At 41.1% G+C, this 22331-nt stretch overlaps 2 protein-coding genes across 2 annotated transcripts in view; both read right to left on the bottom strand.

Annotated features, from left to right (window-relative positions):
* LOC146672877 (uncharacterized) overlaps positions 1-22331 on the bottom strand; it is a 32300-nt gene that overhangs the window by 8169 nt on the left and 1800 nt on the right. The window contains exons 4-13 of the mRNA XM_085401649.1: positions 22075-22185; positions 18486-18626; positions 18135-18236; positions 16487-16565; positions 15032-15236; positions 13086-14874; positions 11475-11648; positions 10982-11155; positions 10442-10615; positions 2108-2154 (exon numbers count right to left, since the gene is read on the bottom strand). Of these exons, the coding sequence (XP_085257775.1) occupies positions 2108-2154; positions 10442-10615; positions 10982-11155; positions 11475-11648; positions 13086-14874; positions 15032-15236; positions 16487-16565; positions 18135-18236; positions 18486-18626; positions 22075-22185 (2996 nt within the window). The remainder of the gene's footprint in view (positions 1-2107; positions 2155-10441; positions 10616-10981; positions 11156-11474; positions 11649-13085; positions 14875-15031; positions 15237-16486; positions 16566-18134; positions 18237-18485; positions 18627-22074; positions 22186-22331) is intronic.
* LOC146672878 (uncharacterized) overlaps positions 1-22331 on the bottom strand; it is a 210235-nt gene that overhangs the window by 187300 nt on the left and 604 nt on the right. The window lies entirely within an intron of this gene.

Raw genomic sequence — 22331 nt, 5'->3', positions numbered from 1 at the left:
ATATTCACTGCTTCTCTATTTCTTGCATCGTCAACAAATCTTGAGATGGAGATTACATTTCCTGGTTTAAGAATGACTTCCTGCTTAAAGGATTAACTTCCTGTGTTAGGAAATGCAGATGTGAATGTCAGAGTGTATGTCTGCAAGGGTAAAGGATAAACACTGGGATTGTATGTATATATGAGTATAGGAGTACAAATATATATGTGTTGAAAGGCAATGTGAGAGTGAAAATATATGTGTGTGAGAGTGAAAATATATGTACGTGAGAGTGAAAATATATGTACGTGAGAGTGAAAATATATGTACGTGAGAGTGAAAATATATGTGTGTGAGAGTGAAAATATATGTATGTGAGAGTGAAAATATATGTGTGTGAGAGTGAAAATATATGTGTGTGAGAGTGAAAATATATGTACGTGAGAGTGAAAATATATGTGTGTGAGAGTGAAAATATATGTATGTGAAAGAAGAATATATGTGCGTGAGAGTGAAAATATATGTGTGTGAGAGTGAAAATATATGTATGTGAAAGAAGAATATATGTACGTGAGAGTGAAAATATATGTACGTGAGAGTGAAAATATATGTACGTGAGAGTGAAAATATATGTACGTGAGAGTGAAAATACATGTGCGTGAGAGTGAAAATATATGTGTGTGAGAGTGAAAATATATGTGTGTGAAAGAAGAATATATGTGCGTGAGAGTGAAAATATATGTGTGTGAGAGTGAAAATATATGTACGTGAGAGTGAAAATATATGTACGTGAGAGTGAAAATATATGTACGTGAGAGTGAAAATATATGTGTGTGAGAGTGAAAATATATGTATGTGAGAGTGAAAATATATGTGTGTGAGAGTGAAAATATATGTACGTGAGAGTGAAAATATATGTACGTGAGAGTGAAAATACATGTGCGTGAGAGTGAAAATATATGTATGTGAGAGTGAAAATACATGTGCGTGAGAGTGAAAATATATGTGTGTGAGAGTGAAAATATATGTGCGTGAGAGTGAAAATATATGTACGTGAGAGTGAAAATATATGTATGTGAGAGTGAAAATACATGTGCGTGAGAGTGAAAATACATGTGCGTGAGAGTGAAAATACATGTGCGTGAGAGTGAAAATATATGTGTGTGAGAGTGAAAATATATGTACGTGAGAGTGAAAATATATGTATGTGAGAGTGAAAATATATGTGTGTGAGAGTGAAAATATATGTACGTGAGAGTGAAAATATATGTATGTGAGAGTGAAAATATATGTGTGTGAGAGTGAAAATATATGTGCGTGAGAGTGAAAATACATGTGCGTGAGAGTGAAAATATATGTACGTGAGAGTGAAAATACATGTGTGTGAGAGTGAAAATATATGTATGTGAGAGTGAAAATACATGTGCGTGAGAGTGAAAATATATGTGTGTGAGAGTGAAAATATATGTGCGTGAGAGTGAAAATACATGTGCGTGAGAGTGAAAATATATGTACGTGAGAGTGAAAATACATGTGTGTGAGAGTGAAAATACATGTGTGTGAGAGTGAAAATACATGTACGTGAGAGTGAAAATACATGTGTGTGAGAGTGAAAATATATGTACGTGAGAGTGAAAATACATGTGCGTGAGAGTGAAAATATATGTACGTGAGAGTGAAAATATATGTACGTGAGAGTGAAAATATATGTACGTGAGAGTGAAAATACATGTGCGTGAGAGTGAAAATATATGTATGTGAGAGTGAAAATACATGTGTGTGAGAGTGAAAATATATGTGCGTGAGAGTGAAAATATATGTACGTGAGAGTGAAAATACATGTGCGTGAGAGTGAAAATACATGTGTGTGAGAGTGAAAATATATGTGCGTGAGAGTGAAAATATATGTGCGTGAGAGTGAAAATATATGTGCGTGAGAGTGAAAATACATGTACGTGAGAGTGAAAATACATGTGTGTGAGAGTGAAAATATATGTATGTGAGAGTGACAATACATGCGCCTGAAAGAAGAATATATATATGTGAGAGTGAAAGTATGAATTTTGGCTTGTACGGCCCCTCATATGTGCTGCTTTGTTTTCATGAATCCCATTAAAAACACACTTACACTTCCTCAGACCTGGTCTCAACCATCGGACTCCAGCAGGCTCCACCCTGAAAGGAGGAGGGGGGTCAGAGCAGCACAGTCAGCATACACACATGGACATTACATGGCTCTCACACACACACTGTTACACACTGAGCTCAAAGCTCGGCTCCACTGTTTTATTCAAAGAAATCTACATTTATTTATCAGCACATTTAAAAACAGCTTGAGCCAAAGTGCTGCACAGAGTAGAGAGAAAATAGGAAACATACACAGTAATGACTATAAAGACTGGTCAGGATTGAAAGCTACAGAGTACAAATGTGTTTCCAACCGGCTTTTAAAAATGTCCAGTGTTGGTGACGACCTGATGTGAAGGGCGACTGTTCCAGAGTTTGGCTGCAGCCATCGATAAAGCTCACCTCTGTTTTTACGTCTAGTTCTGGTCAGAAGCTGCTTATCTGCAGACCTGAGGGCTCCACTTCGATTATTTTAGTTAAGGAAAGATAAGATGGAGCCAATCCATTCACAGATTTAAAGACAACGAGATCTGGAAGTGGATTCTACCACGTACTGGTAACCAGTGGAAAAAGCTGGTGATGGGTCGTCTAGCACAGACCCACCGCTGGAACCAGACAATTGATGAGGGAGAGAACTGTGACCTTATACTTAACCAGACACAGAGTAGGTGTCCTCCTATACCAGGGCTCAGCAACCTTTCTATTCTTTTACATTAAAAGAAAATGTCTCGTTCTATTCAACACAACCTCACGTTTAAATTGGCAGTTTCTTTGCTTTTTTCATTTTGACATACTGCCTTAACCTAAAATCTCACAAAAAACACTTAAAAACAATGTTTTTTATTTTTTAGCATTAAATCACCAACATGTTTAAGAAATCATTTAAACCTTCAACCGCTAATATTAACTAGAGCAAAAATGTACTGCTATTGAGTATAGTTTACCTTTCTTTCACTAGAGGAAGCCTTTAAGACCCAAAGAGCCATTTGGATCAAATACTTTTTGACATTTAAAATGAAGATAACCCTGTACACAACATGTGTGAACAACTAAGGTGAGTTACTTATGAAATCCATGAAGTGCTACAGAGAAAATTACATGTTATTTATGTAATCAACACATTTTGAACTCTTAAAGAAATATAACAAAGCAAAGACACCCAGCTGAACTAAAATGATCCAACAAACCAAAACTGTTGTGAGCCACCACCCTTATATCACCTTTGAGCTTTTGGAGCCTTGACACTGAACTGTGTGCTGTTGGACTCAGGCCGTATTATTTACCCAGGGAATTCTCTCACGTCATCTTGGTGGCTGTCTATGTTCCCCCCTCTGCTAACCCCACAGCTGCATGTGACACTATCCACTCTGCCATAGCTCGGCTACAGACTCAGCACCCGAGTGCCTTTATTGTGATCTCGGGTGACTTCAACCATGTATCACTGGACAATACACCAACATTCAAACAATATGTGGACTGTCCCACCAGGGGAGAGAAAACTTTAGACTTACTGTATGCTAACGTCAAGGATGCATACAGCTCCTCCTCCCTCCCCCCACTTGGTAGGTCAGATCATAACCTGATTCACCTCACCCCCCGCTATGTGCCAATTGTGAGGAGGGAACCTGTGACCACCAGGACTGTCAGGAGGTGGTCAGAGGAGGCAATAGCGGAACTACAGGGCTGTTTCGAGGTGACCGACTGGGAAACACTCTGTGAGCCTCACGCCGAGGACATCAATGGGCTTACTGAGTGTATCACAGGCTACATAACTTTCTGCACCGACTCCATTGTTCCAGCTCAGACTGTTCATTGTTACCCAAATAACAAGCCGTGGGTGACTAAGGACATCAAAGCCCTCCTCAACAACAAGAAGAGGGCTTTCAGAGGGGGCAACAAAGAGGAGGTGAGGAAGATCCAGGTGTTACTAAAGGACAAGATCAGAGAGGCTAAGGACAATTACAGGAGGAAGCTGGAGTGGAAACTCCAGCAGAACAGCATGAGAGAGGTGTGGAGGGGCATGAAGACCATCACTGGATTCAGGCCAACCAACAGCAGGGGAGCTGAGGGAGGTGAGAATAGAGCCGACGAGTTGAATCTGTTTTTCAATAGATTCGACACCACAGTGTCTGCTCCCACCCCCACAACCTCACCTGCAGTCAGCCTGGAATCCAGAGCCACACCACTGTGCCAGCCTCTCTCTTCACATGTTGCCTCCTGTGAGATTCCTGACACCCCTCCCCCACCCATCACCTTCACTCAATACCAGGTTGAGATGCAAATGAGGAGACTTCACTCAGGCAAGTCTGCTGGACCAGACGGAGTGAGTCCCCTTGTCCTCAAGGCCTGTGCCCCCCAGCTGTGTGGAGTCTTTCATAAACTGTTTATGCTGAGTCTGAGTCTGCAGAGGGTCCCGGTGATGTGGAAGACATCATGCCTCGTCCCTGTACCAAAGACGCCACGTCCCAGTGGCCCCCAGGATTACAGGCCCGTGGCACTGACCTCCCACATCATGAAGACCCTGGAAAGGCTCATCCTGGACCAGCTGCGACCCATAGTAAGACCACACCTGGATCCCCTTCAGTTCGCTTATCAGCCTCGTCTCGGAACAGAGGACGCCATCATCTACCTGCTCAATCGTGTCTACACCCATCTGGACCAGCCGGCGAGCACTGTGAGGGTCATGTTTTTTTACTTTTCCAGTGCTTTCAACACCATCAGGCCGACCCTCCTGGGTGATAAGTTAGCAGCGATGCAGGTGGATGCTTCTCTGGTGTCCTGGATTGTTGATTACCTGACAGGAAGACCACAATATGTACGTCTCCCACAGTGTGTGTCTGACAAGGTGATCAGCAACACAGGGGCACCACAGGGGACTGTCCTCTCCCCCTTCCTCTTCACCCTCTACACCACAGACTTCAGCCACTGCACAGAGACCTGCCATCTTCAGAAGTTTTCTGATGACTCTGCGGTGGTTGGATGCATCAGCAGGGATGATGAGACAGAGTACCGGGCTGTGGTCGACTCCTTTGTCACGTGGTGTGAGCAGAATCATCTGCAGCTCAACGTGGCAAAGACCAAGGAACTGATCGTGGACTTCAGGAAGACCAGGAAACACTTGACCCCTGTTTCAATCCAGGGGGTCAGTGTTGACATTGTGGAGGACTATAAATACCTTGGAGTACACATTGACAATAAACTGGACTGGGCTAAAAACACCACAGCACTTTACAGGAAGGGCCAGAGTCGTCTCTATTTTTTGAGGCGACTGAGGTCCTTCAACATCTGCCAGAAAATGCTGAGGATTTTCTATGAGTCTGTGGTGGCCAGTGCGATCCTCTATGCTGTTGCATGCTGGGGGAGCAGGCTGAGGGTCGCAGATGCCAACAGACTTAATAAACTGATCCGTAAGGCCAGCAATGTTGTGGGGATGGAGCTGGACTCCCTCAAGGTGGTGTCGGAGAGGCGGATGCTGTCCAAGATAAAGACAATGTTGGATAACACCTCCCACCCACTCCATGACATGCTGGTCAGTCACAGGAGCTCGTTCAGTGAGAGACTGAGATTACCGAAAAGCACCACTGAACGACACAGGAAATCATTCCTGCCTGTGGCCATCTCCCTGTACAACGCATCCACTTAACACACTGTTTGCTGCTACAACTACACATGTTTCTTTTCCAACTATTTATTTATGAGTGACTTATGTATGTATGTATGTATATATATGTATATATTGTACTATTCTTAGTTAGCGTATTGTCTGTCTTGTCTTAATGTTGGTTTAAAATGGAGCACTGTAACAAAAAATAATTTCCCCCAGGGATCAATAAAGTATTCTGATTCTGATTCTGATTCTGATTGACCTGACTTTTAAAAAATAATTGGAAAAAAAGCTCTATGCTGCTAAAAATTGAAAAACAGATATTTGCAAAATTCTGCCTAAATATGTATTTTACCAGGTTAATGTGTGTGGCGGGGCGTGGTCTGCAGCGCCGCTGCAGGGGAGGCGACGCACCTGAGCGGCACCCGCAATCAGGCCTCGCCACCTTTACGTCTGTGCTCTCTATGCTGTTGTGTTGGTGTGTGTCGGGCTGTGAGCTGCAAAGCTACAGCCGTCTATATGCGTACAGTGGTTCTGGTGCTGATGTGGTATCTGGGACAGGTGATGATTTTGAACTCAGTTGAGGTTTGACTACATTGAACCTGCACTGCTTTATCCTGTTTATGACACATTTATACCCAAAGTCTCAGCTGGATAACAAAGAATGAGGAAAAACACATTTTTTGAGAGAATTGTTAACAAATGTGGTGAGAGTGTTGTAATAGTTACAGACAGAACTATGATTTATATGCATTCCAGGACGTTTGTTACTCACGTTATGTCTCTTCCACGATGTTATTTTTCTCTCCTACAATGTACGCTACAATTACATTAGCATGACCATTTATCCAAATTAGGCGATGATGACGTCATTTAGCGACTTCCAGCAACTTTTAGGACAACCAATAGCAATTTTCCTTACTGAGGAGTTGGCAACACTGCTAGGAGCAGTGGGTGGATGGCAGCATGATCATGAAGGATCAGTGTGAGAATACATCATCATCCACAAAGAAAACCAGTCTGAGTGCCTGACGCTCTTGTCAGAAAGCAGTCGCAGTTGCTAGTTAGCTGGTTTGCTAGTTAGCTGCTCTGCTAGTTAGCTGCTCTGCTAGTTAGCTGGAAGCTAACTCACTCGAACATTTGATGCTAAACTGTCTAAAGTGTGTGAGCAGCATTCATTGCTGCTCTGTGTTACTCTCCAGCCTCTCTTTAACTTAGTCCTCTCAGTTTTTTCCTCCTTACAAACTAGAAAACCTTCTTTTTCAGCTTCTCCTCCACACCCGAGCTGTGGCTAAGGTGCTACCAGCACGCAGGCTCGGTGTGTCCAAATTCATGGGCTGCATCCTCCTGAGGACATATCCATATCTGTAGACCGATAACGTCATAGCAACGCACCGAAGGCTGTCCAAATTCGTGGACTCCTCCGAATGCAGCCAACAAATGCGTCCTCCTTTTCCCCGAATTTGAAGGATGGGTCGGGTGTGTCCTTCGTGGCCCACTATATCCCAGAATTCATAGTGCGGCCAAGCCAAACTCCAGTTTCCGGTAATGGCGACCGCTACTAAGTTTTAAAATTACTCTTATTAATCTTCCTGGGTCACAAAATAAACTTTTAACATATTTACAGGCGAGAAAGTAGCTGTGTAAACTTCAAATATCTGCTTGGTTTATCAAGATATCGCATATTTGCAAAAGCACTTCAAAGTTTTCGGAGACGTCTGTTACCCACCAGCTCGATAGCTAGCCGAGAGCTCCAGGGTTACTGAAGCCGCAGAGAACAGCACAACTCCCGGCACATCATTTTCAGATCACCGCGGACTTTCGCTACTCAGGTTAAAAGTAATATATAAGTCACTTAGAGCAGCGGTCCCCAACCTTTTTTGCGCCACGGACCGGTTTATGCCCGACAATATTTTCACGGACTGGCAATAAGGTGCCGCGGATAAATACAACAAAATAAAACTAGTGCCGGTATCGAAAAAAAGAAGATTTATTCATAACACACGTGAAAAGACCCAGGAAAACAGAGTTAACGATAAAAACGATAACAAAATAACGCTGAAAACCGATAAAAACCCTGAAAACCATATATTTCACACCTGAGCCTCAACTCTCCTGGCCCGGTACCAAACGACTCACGGACCGGTACCGGTCCGAGGCCCGGGAGTTGGGGACCGCTGACTTAGACAACCTAAAAATGCTATTGTTTGGCTTATTTCAGTGTTTTATTTGTTCGTGAGTAAATCGGTTTGGCTGAGATTAAAGTTATTAGATTAGATAAGATAAAATAAAACTTTATTAATCCCCTGGGTGGGTTCCTCCTTGGTTTTTACACAGCTGAATAAACGTCAAACAAAAAACTGATTAAACAGAAGTGTGAGATGGTCAACAATTCACGCCAGAGTCCCGTTATATTTTAGATAGCAAGGAGCAGACGGCCGAGTTTATTAAACTCCACCGAGACAGCGGTGACACTAATCAGAAGGCTAGACCGTCCAATTTCACTGCCGTTTACTTCCGGCCTACCCGACCTTCTGAGGACCCGGCCCACGTAGACCGCGAAGGCCGGGTCCTCAGGAGGATGCAGCCCATGAATTTGGACACGACCACAGTCTTTCTCACTCAACAGTTACACTCGTCACCCAGACTAACACCACTCCACATGTTCACCACTAGGAGGCGCTAAAATACCACATACAGTGAGATTATCACTAAATGTCTGCTGTGTCTGACAGTGACTTGAGTTTTTACTAACTGGCTACATGAGCAGGATTAGCTGCAGTTGCATCTTTGTAAAAGAGACTCATCAGCAGATTAGAACCAAACAGAAACATTTCTACTTTTTCTGCAGCACCAGCTGAATGCATGGAGCCTAAACTCCAGTGACAATGAGACACATACAGTGTGACTGCTGTGACTTTACAGCTGGGCCTCATTCACTGACATTGGTAACATATGACTGAATCTATATCACACTTAAAGCTTTCTGTAAATGAAAGAATCAGTGAAAACGAGGCACTTCAGTCGATTTTAAACACAAACTCTGAACATAACCTGCTCCAGACCAGGTTATAGGTTTAGCATCAGTAACCATGGTGATGTAGCCAGGTAGACACCGAGCTAGGACAGAGACAGACAAACATTTATGCTCACAATCACACATCTCCAGTTAACCTTGCATGCATGTTTCTGGACTGTGGGAGGAAGCAGAGAACCTGAAGAGAACCCACACAGGCCACACTATCACCCCTATTTACAGAATTACAATCTAATTAGATGATAAAGTAATAAATTATTTGGTATTTTAATGAAAATACATTTTAGCAATAGTTTATAAGTCAACAATTATAGTTAAAAAAAGTGACAAATCAAACAGTCAATAAAATCTTCTACAGCTGAATGTAATGTAGAAAATATCGGGGGAGGAAGTAAAAGTAAAAACCAGAGACGATAACTACCAAAATAAAACAGGAAGTGAATAACAACCATGAGTGTAACACAATGGACAGTAACTAAAACTAACGAGACCGGAAGGCTCAGAATACTACAAAATAACTGAAAATAAAACCTAAGAGAAAAACTAAACTAAGAAACCCTGAAGCAATCAAACAGAGCAGCTCAAAATAAACAAGAAGTTTAAAGTACAAAAACACCAAACCGTTACATATTCAGTGAATGTGAAGTGAAGTAAAGTGAAATTTATTTCGGTCAACAACAACAACAACACAGATTATTGTTTTACATAACAGTACTCAATCTATTCAAATGTCCAGCATGGACATATGAAGAATGTGACACTGCAGTGAAATGGAGCCCTGCTGATGCAGACGCTCTACTGGTCTCACACTGACCACCTGCTGAAGCTAACATGGCTAAAACTAGCATCACTGAATGTAGCCCCACTCTTCTCACAGCAACAACTGTCATGGCTCGACTCTTCAGTGATTGGCTCATGTTAGATTGTGAAAAGTCCCAGCAGTACTAGCTGTTTTATATAGTGTTTATAATAAGCTAAATGTGATAATAATGTGCAAATAAAGCCTGAAGCAGCTAGCACTGTTAGCATCAGCACCAAGCCCTGTTACATTTACACACTGTTAGAGCTCCAATGGCTCCAATCTACAGCCCTTATAATACTGATTAAAATATTGTCTGTAAACACAGTGTCATCAGATGTTATGGTGTTACTGATTCTAAGTTCATTTGTTTTGATTTCACAGCGAATATAACTTAAGCATTCACTGCACCTGATTTCCAACAACACCTCTTTTCAAATGTTAAATATCCAGAAAATCTAATTGGATTAAGTGTTGTTTCCTGTTTTGGTTTCCCCACTTTAAGCTCAACAGTCAAATTCTGTTTTGTATTAATCTATTGTTTCGAATTTTTGTTTACATTTTATGTTTAAATGAGGCAATGAGTCATATCACTATGACTAAATATATATTTGATTTCATCTTTTCAGTCAGAAATAATCAGCTCTGTAAAAACCTTCAGAATACAGGAATCGAACTAGAAGGTTTGGTGGATGAAGCACTGCTAAAAAAGATTTTTGACTCAGAGGAGCAGATGGGACATTTCATTGCAAATGAAAGACAGAAAGTGAACAAATATCACTAAAAACCCCAGACACTAATTTTTACATTAAGACTTTTTTAATCAATTTACTGTTTATGCAGTAATAGAAATCACCTTTAACATGATCATCAGTGGAAAATGTTAAATCCTGACCTGAGAGTTTCCATTTTACAGTGTGGACTCTTCACTCCAGCAGACAGAAGCTTCACTCCTGAATCCTGCAGGTCAGAGTTACTCAGGTCCAGCTGTCTCAGACTAGAGGACTGGGAGCTGAGAGCTGAGGACAGAGCTTCATAGCCTCTCTCTGAGAGCTTACAGTGAGTCAGTCTGAAAAATGACAGATCAACATTAAACAAACACTGTTATTAAGTTGCAATGAGGGTGCACTAAAGAGTTATTAGATTTAGCAATTAATTCTGTTTTTTTACTAAGAGACAACAAATGGATGACACTGACATTTGTTAACTGACAATGGTCAATCAATTCTGGTATTCTATTGCAAATGCCAATTGGGCTCCATGTGCCGGGCAGTGCATTAGCACCAAAGTAGCTGACATATTGATCAATAACTCTCTCTGCTCATTAAATTATCATAAAACTATTACAGAAGTTTAACTGACTTTTTCCCATTTAGTGGATTCTTATTGGTTAATTCTGTCAATTGATGAAAAGCACAACATAACTTGATCTCACCTCAGAGTATTCAGTTTGCAGTGTGGACTTCTCAGTCCTGCAGAAAGAAACTCCATTGCTGGATCCTGCAGGTTGTTGTTACTTAAATCCAGCTCTCTCAGTGTAGCAGACTGGGAGCTGAGAACTGAGGACAGAGCTTCATACCCTCTTTCAGAGAGATTAGGGACACTCAGCCTAAACAACAAAAACAAAAACAAAATAAAAACACAATTTGAAAAACTGTAATTTGATAACAAACTGTTATCAAATGTCAAGTTAAATGAACTCTACGACAAGTTGCAGAGACTCAGTCTGGGGGAACAGAAATTTTTTTAAAAGTCCACGTGGTAAAGAGATTAGAAATGTGGCAGATGATTATAACTTTAGACTAAAAAGGTCCCTCTCGCTCATATATTTATTAAAACAAGAATAAACACTTATCTTGATTTGCTTAGAATTTTAATTGACGTCTTATGCTAATTCATAAAGAATTCAGAATATGACTTCATCTGACCTGAACGTTTCCAGGGTACACTGTGGACTCTCTACTGTAGCAGACAGAAGCTTCACTGCTGAATACTGCATGGTGTTGATACTCAGGTCCAGCTCTCTCAGAATAGAAGACTGGGAGCTGAGAGCTGAGGACAGCGCTTCACAGCCTCTGTCTGAGAGATCAGGGACACTCAGCCTAAAAAAACAAAAACAAAATAAAGACATAATTTGAAAAATTGTCATTTGATAACAAACTGTTTGTGCTTAATTTAAATCACTTCTTGTGTTGAACCTTTAAAAGAAAGACAAATGTCAGTGTGCATTACTATTTATGGCTAAAAACGTTTTGGTTTAAAAATGTTCCCTGTGTAAATATAAAGACCTGGAACTTGCTCATTAAATGCTAAACAAAAACAAGTGATGACGACTCATTCTGTGAACAGGTGATAGGCAAGACTGTAAGCATGTAGCAATGAGAGGGAAGGCTGGCTCATATCCTGGTGAGTGAGGGTTAGTTACTCTAGGAAAAGGTCAAGATATGACTGAGAGATTCTGGGAGACTGAACCAGTGAAATTATCATGGAAATTATTTCTACTAAAGCAGATATAGTGATTAGTCCTTCCATCAGTCGTCCACAAAGCAGTGAGATAAAGTCTCAAGTCTCATTCTGCACAGTGTAAATGTCAGTGTCCTCTGGGTCCTCACTGATCATTGCATTCTGTCACAAATTGTCACAGTTCACAGAATATGTACAGGCGGAAATCAAAGTGCACGACATCGGAGAGACTGAAAAACAATCAAGCATGCAGATCTAACAACAGGAAACCAGAAGAAACATGAGGAATATGATTGAATCTGTCAGCAGCTGCAGATCCTTGGAGCTGTACTGGTGATGCTGATTGTAACATATAGACGTGAACTCTTCAGCTGAGCAGTGCACTGATGCAGAGCAATAAGACCAGAGGAGCAATGAGGGAGTTGATGGTTATCACCTATGGCTCCATCACAGTCTTTGAACGTCTTCAGTCAGTACAGAATGATGCTGCTAGGCTTTTAACCAGCACATGAAACAGACTGGATATTACTCCAGTTTTAATCTCTTCACACTGGTAACCAGTTCATTTTAGGCTTTATTTAAAGATTTAGTCCTTACTTTTAGTCCCAGTCTATATTTCTGACTTTCTACAATCCTACAGCTCTTCTCACATCTGAGATCTTCCAGTCAAAGGCTGTTACTGGTCCCACTAACTCATTTATTCAGACTCTAGTATTCAGAGTGGCCTTTAACTAGTTTTAGGCTGTATGATGTTCAGTGTTTGCTGTTTAATGTTTTTATCTTCTGTGTTTTTATTGCCTGTTTCTATTGTAAAGCACTTTGTGGTTTTTGACCTGTGAAAGCTGCTGTATAAAGAAATTTTACTTACAGGATGATTCTGGACGTGACTTTGATAAAAGCTGACACCCAGATATGTTTAAGACACTCTGACATTTACTGCTGCCATCAAACATTAACTATAATATACTGTATTTAGTGCTGATGATGATTTAGTTAAATCTGTTTAAGTTTTAAGGGTCCATCACACATTACACTGTTTATGTGATAAATAAAGGAATGAACACATATTTACTTACAGAGCCTTATTGGAGGCTTTGACCACTGGCAGCAGCCTCAGAAGAGCCTTCTCTGAAGTAGAGTATTTATTCAGGTCAAACACATCGAGGTCTTTTTCTGATGACAGTAAGATGAAGACCAGAGCTGACCACTGAGCAGGAGACAGTTCATCTGTGGACAGACGTCCTGATCTCAGGGACTGTTGGATCTCCTCCACTAGAGAACGATCATTCAGTTCATTCAGACAGTGGAACAGATTGATGCTTTTCTCTGCAGACAGATTCTTACTGAGCTTCTCCTTGATGTACTGAACTGTTTTCTTATTGGTCTGTGAGCTACTTGAACTACTTCCTGTCTGTGTCAGCAGGCCTTGTAGGAGAGTCTGATTGGTCTGCAGTGAAAGACCCAGGAGGAAGCGGAGGAACAAGTCCAGGTGTCCATTTGAACTCTGTAAGGCTTTGTTCACAGCACACTGGTGGAGAGATGGTTTAAACCACCAGGAGGTTGTTTGTTGTTCTTCCAGCAGATTGAGTCCAGAGTTGATGAAGGTCAGATGGACATGAAGAGCAGCCAGAAACTCCTGAACACTCAGATGGATGAAGCAGAACACCTTGTCCTGGTACAGTCCTCTCTCCTCTTTAAAGATCTGTGTGAACACTCCTGAGTACACTGAGGCTGCTCTGATATCGATGCCACACTCTGTCAGGTCTGATTCATAGAAGATCAGGTTTCCTTTCTGCAGCTGATCAAAAGCCAGTTTTCCCAGAGACTCCATCATCTTCCTGCTCTCTGGACTCCAGTGTGGATCTGTCTCAGCTCCTCCATCATACTTGACCTTCTTCACTTTGGCCTGAACCACCAGGAAGTGGATGAACATCTCAGTCAGGGTCTTGGGCAGCTGTCCTCCCTCTCTGGTTTCCAGCACATCCTCCAGAACTGTAGCAGTGATCCAGCAGAAGACTGGGATGTGGCACATGATGTGGAGGCTTCGTGATGTCTTGATGTGGGAGATTATCCTGCTGGCCTGCTCCTCATCTCTGAATCTCTTCCTGAAGTACTCCTCCTTCTGTGGGTCAGTGAACCCTCTGACCTCTGTCACCATGCTGACACAGTCAGGAGGGATCTGATTGGCTGCTGCAGGTCGTGTGGTTATCCAGAAGCGAGCAGAGGGAAGCAGGTTCCCCCTGATGAGGTTTATCAGCAGCACATCCACTGAGGTGGACTTTCTAGGGTCAGTTAGGATTGTAGTTTTGTGGAAGTCCAGAGGAAGTCGACACTCATCCAGACCATCAAAGATGAACACAACCTGGAAGTCTTCAAAGCTGCAGATTCCTGCTTCTTTGGTTTCAGTAAAGAAGTGATGAACAAGTCCCACCAAGCTGAACTTTTCCTCTTTCAGCACATTCAGCTCTCTGAAAGTGAATGGAAATATGAACTGGATGTCCTGGTTGGCTTTGTCTTCAGCCCAGTCCAGGCTGTATTTCTGTGTTAAGACTGTTTTCCCAATGCCAGCCACTCCCTTTGTCAGCACTGTTCTGATTGGTTCATCTCTTCCAGGTGAGGCTTTAAAGATGTCTTCTTGTCTGATGGTTGTTTCTGGTCTGTCTGGTTTCCTGGATGCTGTTTCAATCTGTCTGACCTCATGTTCATCATTGACCTCTGCAGTCCCTCCCTCTGTGATGTAGAGCTCTGTGTAGATCTGATTCAGGAGGGTTGGGTTTCCTGCTTTAGCGATCCCCTCAAACACACACTGGAACTTCTTCTTCAGGTTAGATTTAAGGTTACGATGACAAACTGCAGCTGGAAGTTCTGAACAATAATAATAATAAAAATACAATTTCAACAATCAGATTTTACAAAATGCTGATGACAATTTCTGACTCATTGAGAAATGACTGAACACACTGGTATCACAAGTCTCTCATTTATCTAACAGCTTAAAACCTTAAGTACTAAATCCTCTTACTGCTCTGCAGACGTTCAGCCAGCTCCTCCTGTTTCATTCTCCTCAGGAAGTCCACTGTGATCTTCACAAATGCCTCTCTGCTGCTGCTCCTCTGCTCATCATCCTCCCTCTGAAACCCCAAGCACTGGGGCTTATTTGGATTCAGAGCCTTCTGGATCTTCTTCAGTTCGTTCTTCACAAAAGTGATGATGTTGTCCTCCAGCAGCTGGAACAGAATACTAAATGAATGACCTACCACTCTGAACTTCAGTCTACACAACATCCACTTCTTTACGATCAAGGGGCATATCATCCACGACCTCTTCACCAATTGTAAGTTTGACTTTATCTGATTAACTGAGACATTCTCCACAGTTCCATGATCCCAAAACGTTGATTCTGTTCATATGAATGCAGTGATTTCAGTGGGAGAAACATTTCACTGGTGTTCAGAGCTGAACTACCAACGGGCTGAGAATCAAAGCCAGAAACTTGGAGATGTTATAGGTGACAGAGTTGATCGTACAGACAGCTGGTCTTAAAGGTTCACTCTGTTTACACATACAGATCAGTATTTAAGGTTTGACTCTCATCATCCACTGGAGCACAAACTGGGCGTCATCAGGACACAACAACACAGAACAAACACCATCCCCACAGACACAGCAGCCAGGGAAGCAGAAGAACTTCACATCAAGAAGGTCCTGAGGAAATGTGAACGCTGGTTTGAGGGTGGAGTCAAGGAGGCCATTTATGTGAAAAGGGAAAGACCATCTCTGAATCATTTTCAGTCCTCGTACAGGAACATTCTTCAAGCTAAATCCAAGTGTGTTAGACCAGAGTTAACTTGATAGACATATGTGGGTGTGTAACTCTTAGAAGCTGATTGGCTGCTTTTTATGGGGGCTGGGTCTTTGGAAAGTGAGCAAACCACAGTTTTAGTAACACACCCTGAACTGCACACTTTAACAAACAACATGAGATTTTAACAGTAATGTAAAACTCATGTGATTCATTGTTATTAAGCACAAACACATCTATGGCCCCGTTTCCATTAGTAGCTGCTCAGATCGACTCACCACAGGTCACCACGACTGGACTGGATCCACTGGTTTCCATTGCAGTTGAGTTCCACCTAATGTGGTCGTCTCAATACAGCCGAGTGTCGACTCACATCATCAGTAAGTGCTAATGCTGCTAATTTCCATCATGTTTGTCATTTACTAAGTTATTGAAGAAACAGTTATTCAGCTTCATTCCCACTGATCTCGACTACAAACTGTTTCACTTTGGTTTCTGTTTAAAGCCTCGATGTTTAAAACGTTTCCCTGTGATCACATTTGCTCCGTCTGATTTCAAAGTTTGTTTTCTTTTGGTCGTTTAGTCCACAGAGTCCTTGGTGTTCTGAAAGGGACCTATAAACAAATGTATTATTATTAATATTAATAATAAAGAAGTTGTTGTACATGTACAGACCATAAACATGGAGTCCAGCTGTGTTTGATGCTGCTGGGCAGACTGACCACTGGGAACCTCTGAGCTCTGCTGCTCCACTCTGTGGAGGAACCATGGACACACACATGAAGCCACTTTCATTATTAAAATGTGAATTTACCCTCTAAAAGCTGTGTTCAGTCAGTTTTGCTGCTTCCCTGTGTCTGACCTCACGTATGTGCTTCTGAAAGAACTTGTGGAGCAGGGAAATTATTTTACTGCTATTGTTAAAGAATCATCATCATTACCATTGCATTAATAATATAATCTGCAGTATGATCATTGCTTTAACAATGTAACAGATAGCTTTAAGAAGGCCTTAAGATGTTTATGCATACGGTTATCATATTAACCTTGTATTCCAGATGCAGTTATAACTATTTTATACATATTGCATATCTGTGCTTATTTTGAGTTAATGTTCGGTTCATTAAGGGTCTTAAGCTTCACTGGTGAGAGTGTCCAGATGATACATGCTGAGGGAAACTAGAACATAGAAGGAATTGCAATACATGCTTACAAAACACTTATATCAGGTCATTTTTATATTAAGCTTTTAGTAGAGGTTCTTGATTAAAACATTTATTTAGTAGATGCCATATACATAGTTTCAGTTCGGTTATTACATATCTGAGAGTGGCTTCTGTCTCTCTGTCTGGTTAGAGGTCAGGAGCTAGTCGGCGAGAGGTGACATAGAGGCTGAGTGAGGTCAACACACACACACACACACACACACACATTAGTTAGACTCATTTATAGGTGAGAGATTAGTCATGTCTGGTTGTAACTGCGAAAGTGTCTCTGTAAACGAGGAACCGTTCCTTGTTGTCTCTGAAAATAAGGAACGAGGTCTTGCACGATGAGTGGCTGAACAGGAAGTCAAAAGGTTGACCGGAGGAATCGGCCATGAAAATAGAAGATGATGTTCTTTCGAACTGTGTTAAAAGTCGTTATGGTTTTGATCTGATCTATGTATAAAATGTGTCTGTGACGTATAAAGGGGCATCATTAATTCAAACCCTGATGCTATAAAAATCTGTGTATGCTTTGATTAAGTCGAAGATCAATTGCTGTCTCTAGTGATCTTCCCATGCGTGTATTAAAATCATCGTTTGACTTCACCCGGCCGGATCAGTGTGGTTATTCTTCGATCACCTCTTGTATCCATCCTCAATTTTTGAACCTTAACAAACTGTTAAATATCCCCGTAAACACTTTTAAACCTGTGAAAAAACCTTTTTAGAACAGTTTAAGCTGTTATATGTTGCACTGAATTTATTGATTGATTTCCATCCACACCACTGTGTTCAGTGTTGTCCTGATGGAGTAACAGCAGCCAGTATGATCCAGGCTTTAGCTGCTGGGTCTCTGTGTGACCTCTCAGACTGTTTAACAGATCAGACACAAAGAGAATCAGAGCAGCTCTGAAACATGAACCCACTCAGGTCACACTTTCCCCACAGATATGAGCATCACTGTCCTCAAACAGCAAATGACCAAGTCGAACATTTGGATCTTTTCTCTTTCATTCTTTTCTTTTTAATGGATCTTTGTAACAATCTGAGGATGTTTCAGGTCATATTTATCCAGGAAACACAAACATGTAAAGGAGTCATCACAGCTCTCTGACCTCGTTGCTCCAGGTTCACCACTGAAGTCTGGATTCTTTCCTTTGGACCAGTCACTCCTCACAGACGGACAGCTGGACCCTGCAGACTGTGACCTCTGACCTCTGCAGACACAAACATGATTGAAGCAGCTGTGATGAAGCAGACTGCAGATGATGCAGCTGTTTCCTGTCAGTAACATCCTCTTAGATTAGAGTTCAGCTTTTTACAGGAAAACTGGACAAAACTGATTTTGGTTACAAACTCATTTTCATTTCCTCTCAGCTCACAAACACAGTCAGACAATCAACCAGAGCCAACACTGATTATAATGTCAGTGCAGAATTATTTCTCAGTGAGTTCAGCTCTCTCACCTCGTTGGTCCAGGTTCAGCACTGAAGTGTGGAGGAAGATTTTTGGACCGGTCACTCCTCACAGACGGACAGCTGGATCCTGCAGACTCTGCTCTGTCCTCCTCTTCCTCCATCATCATCTTCTTGTGGACTTCAGTCAGTCTGAGAGGTAAACCACAAACACTCAGTGAGTTCACATTAACAGAAGTAACTGAGTTACAGTCGCTGACCTCTGACCTGTCATGTAACCTAGAAACCAGGTCACATGATCCACATCAGGGATCTGAGAAACCTGATCTGACTGACTCTGACATTTAAGACCTTCCAACAACAAACCAAAAAAGCAACACATGGACAGAACATTAGGAACAGCTCTGAGTACGATACAGTCAGCTCACTGTAAACTCCGACCTCAGCATCAAACTACATTAAAGCTCTTTTATGGTCACTCAGACACTTTAGGACCACATGATGTTCATGCATGATATCTGTGACTGTCAGAGTTCAACATGTGAACTTCATACATGTAACATGTTCTTGTGTTCATGTAACACTAATAAATATCAGTTTTTACATTTGAATCTGGCAGAGAGCATCTATTGTTTTATTTACAGTGAAAAGAATATTAATAAAAATATTTATATAAGAAAGAAAAATAAATGAATAAATAAAATGATGAAGCTAAATGAAGTCTTTGTATTTACTGCGTTACAGTCAGTGCTTCTTCTTCTACACTTTCATATTTTAAAAAGTGAGATAACAAAGCTTCAGACTGATACAACATCTACATGCTAACTGTTATTCCTATTCAAATATCGTATTAAAATTATTATTACATACTGACCGCACATTACTGTAACATTAATCCTTTGAGATAAAACACTAAATGTATTTAAACAGGTTAAAATAAACACCTGATTTATTCTATTTAAATATAGACTGTGATATAAAATCATCTTTAAATGTTTTGAGCGGCCGGCCCGGGTTCAGGTCCGACCCACGGCCGTTTGCCACATGTCTTTCCCTTTTCTGTCAGTCTTCTCTGTAACTATCTAATAAAATGTATTTAAAAAAATGTTCTCAGTGACTAAAAGTCTGAGTGACATGACTCTGCTCTCTGTGGGAAACAGTCAATGTCACTTCCTGTTGGAGCAAAGTCAACAGGACCTTATTTTCCTGTTCACACACGTAAAAACAGGAACGCATGAAGAAAGAATGTAAGTCATTTATGCTAAAAACGTCAACTGACTCAGTAAAGTGTGATTCACAATCAAAATATCATTTAATCAATGATTTATGGAAATGAGAAAAATGTTATTTTAGAGAAGACAAACTGAATCAGTCCAACATTTTCATAGATCCTGATCACTGTGCAAACTTTGTGTCATGGTCCTGGGCCATGATGGCCCAGTACTCTTAGTTTTGTGTGTTTTGTATTTTGTTCTTTATTTATGCCGTGGTTCCTAGGTTGTTCAGTTAAGATGTTCCTTATTTGGTTACCTCCTGTGTATCTGTGAGCCCAGATACACAGAGGGTTTTATTCCATGTTTTCCCCGTTATGTCTGTGCTCTCTCTCCTCCTGTCTGCACCTCTGTGTACTTCCTGTTTTACTTTGACAGTCTCTCGTCAGTATGTGTCATGTTGTGTTCACTGCTGCCCTGTCTCATTACGATTACCTGTGTCAGCTGTGTTCCCCGTGTGCTCCCACTTCCCTCGTTAACCCTCTGTGTATTCATGTGCATGTCTCCATCAGTTCAGTGTCGCGTCGTCAACGTCTCCTGAGTTCAGTTCCTGTCTCCGTGAGTTTTGCGTTTGGGGCCTCATCTGCCTTCACATAACTTTATTGAGTAGAAACAGATTTTTTTGTTTCATTTCCCTTCAAAATGGTCAGACTGGTTCAGTGTGAAGTTCACTGAGGCCACCTACTGGAAATGACACTACGAATGTGAACATACCAATACCAGCTCAGCTCTGACATCCTGTTTACTTTGAGTGGAACAAAACTTTTTTATATGCAGTCAGTTTCTCTGTTTCCAGTCTATAGATCCAGTCACACTTTCTACCTTCACCTGTGCAGTAAAGCCTGAGAGCAGAGCTGAAACCAACCGTCCAATCAGGGAGCAGCAACCATCCTGTGATGAAAGATTTATTTCACTGAAAGCTCGTTTCAACCTGTTGAAGTCATGAATGAAAGTGCAGACTGAGAGTGGATCACATGATGTTTGAGGTGAGTCATGTGACATGTTCAGTATTGTCACACATGTCTAGATTGTCCCTGATATCATAGCTGCTCAAACACTGATGATTATATTTGAAGAATTATTCCTGATGGCAGCAAAGTTTGAATGGAGCTCCCTATCTGTGCTGATTTGTCGCCCTCTGGAGGTCAAAGCACAAACTGCATGATGTCACTGTAACCACCACAGAGACAGGAAGTGTTTTTATGACTGAAACACTGATTACTGGGGAAATGTGATCAAATATCCATTAGATTCTGGCTGCTGTATTTTTTAAACAGCTGAAAACTCTCATGCAGAGAAAGATTATTTTTTATAACCCATCAGATAATCTTGTGTCTTAATGACAAAATTGATCAGCCTGATAATTCACACGTTTGGTATTTTTACCAGCTTTTCTTCCTGCCTTCAAATAAACTTTATTAACACAGCAGCCTTTTCCCAGCCAAGCATTTAAAGCTCACACACATCCATTCAGAGCTTCTAACACTAAATACTGCACACAGATTTCCTCTTACACCATCACTCACCTTGATTCTGGATCATGTGTGAACATCTTCACATGTTTCTAATGTTACATTGGATTTTTTGGAAAATGATTTTTTCAGATTAACTGACACATTATTTTTGACAAAGACTTCGATGCAAGTTTACCTGGTAATGATACAACAGCCTCTCTTCATTTCATGGATGAGAAAGAGGAACATCAACCAGACACAACAAGGTAACACACGTTGCCTAACGTAGATATTAACAAGAACTCTTAGAGAAAAATATTTTGAGTTTCTTTGGACGTCTCTACGTGAGCCTGAAATGACTGTTTACACCTTGTCAGGAACAACACTGATGAAATGAGTGAGGTAATCTCTTCCCTGACCACCTCTGACTCGAGACTGACTTTAATTTGACTTCTTATGGAATGACATTAATGTCAACAGCTCCATTGGAGAAAAAAACAAAAGTCCGTTAAATTACATACTAAACTAGACTCAATTAAAACAAATGACATACTTTTAATCACATATCACTTTGGAGACATTGAGCCATAATGTGGGATAAAAAATGTTTTTATTTTTTTTTTTATTTCATTTTCTGATTTTTTTTTACTTTTGCTCCTACATTTTAAACAAATATCTGCACCTTACGTCTTCAAAGAACGGCCGTTGCTTTAACATTAATTTGAGGTGAGTCGATGTTATTGATGGTCCTACTGTGAGGAGTCTAAATGTTGGACATGTTTTACAGGATAAAGGAACTCCTCACTCAGTGACTTCCTTTCAGATGCAGTTTAGAGACCAGGAAACAGCATCAAGCAGATCATTTAAATCAGACAGCAAAGGGACAGCAAAGACTTCATGTTGCTAACAGCTCACCTCTCTGCAGCAGACACAGGCTGGCCTTTAAAATCAATGGGACGATCTTCAGACCGGTCACTCTTACAGGACACACAGCTGGGTCCAGGTGCATGTTTGTGTTTAGTTCCTCTGATTAAAATAGTTAAAAACTGACAATTCTGTCACAAAATGCATCTTAAAACCAGATAAACTGACAGTTACAGCTGAGTCCTTAGAGACACTGCTGTCCTACAGAGATGCTTTTTAAAAACCAGGAAACATCAAAATCATTTAAA

The sequence above is a fragment of the Rhamphochromis longiceps genome, linkage group LG3 (genome assembly GCF_057381845.1).
Source record: "Rhamphochromis longiceps isolate RC_006_pf linkage group LG3, R_longiceps_female_GT1.1, whole genome shotgun sequence".
In the NCBI taxonomy this organism is placed as follows: Eukaryota; Metazoa; Chordata; class Actinopteri; order Cichliformes; family Cichlidae; genus Rhamphochromis; species Rhamphochromis longiceps.
This window is presented reverse-complemented; position numbering and strand designations above follow the sequence as displayed.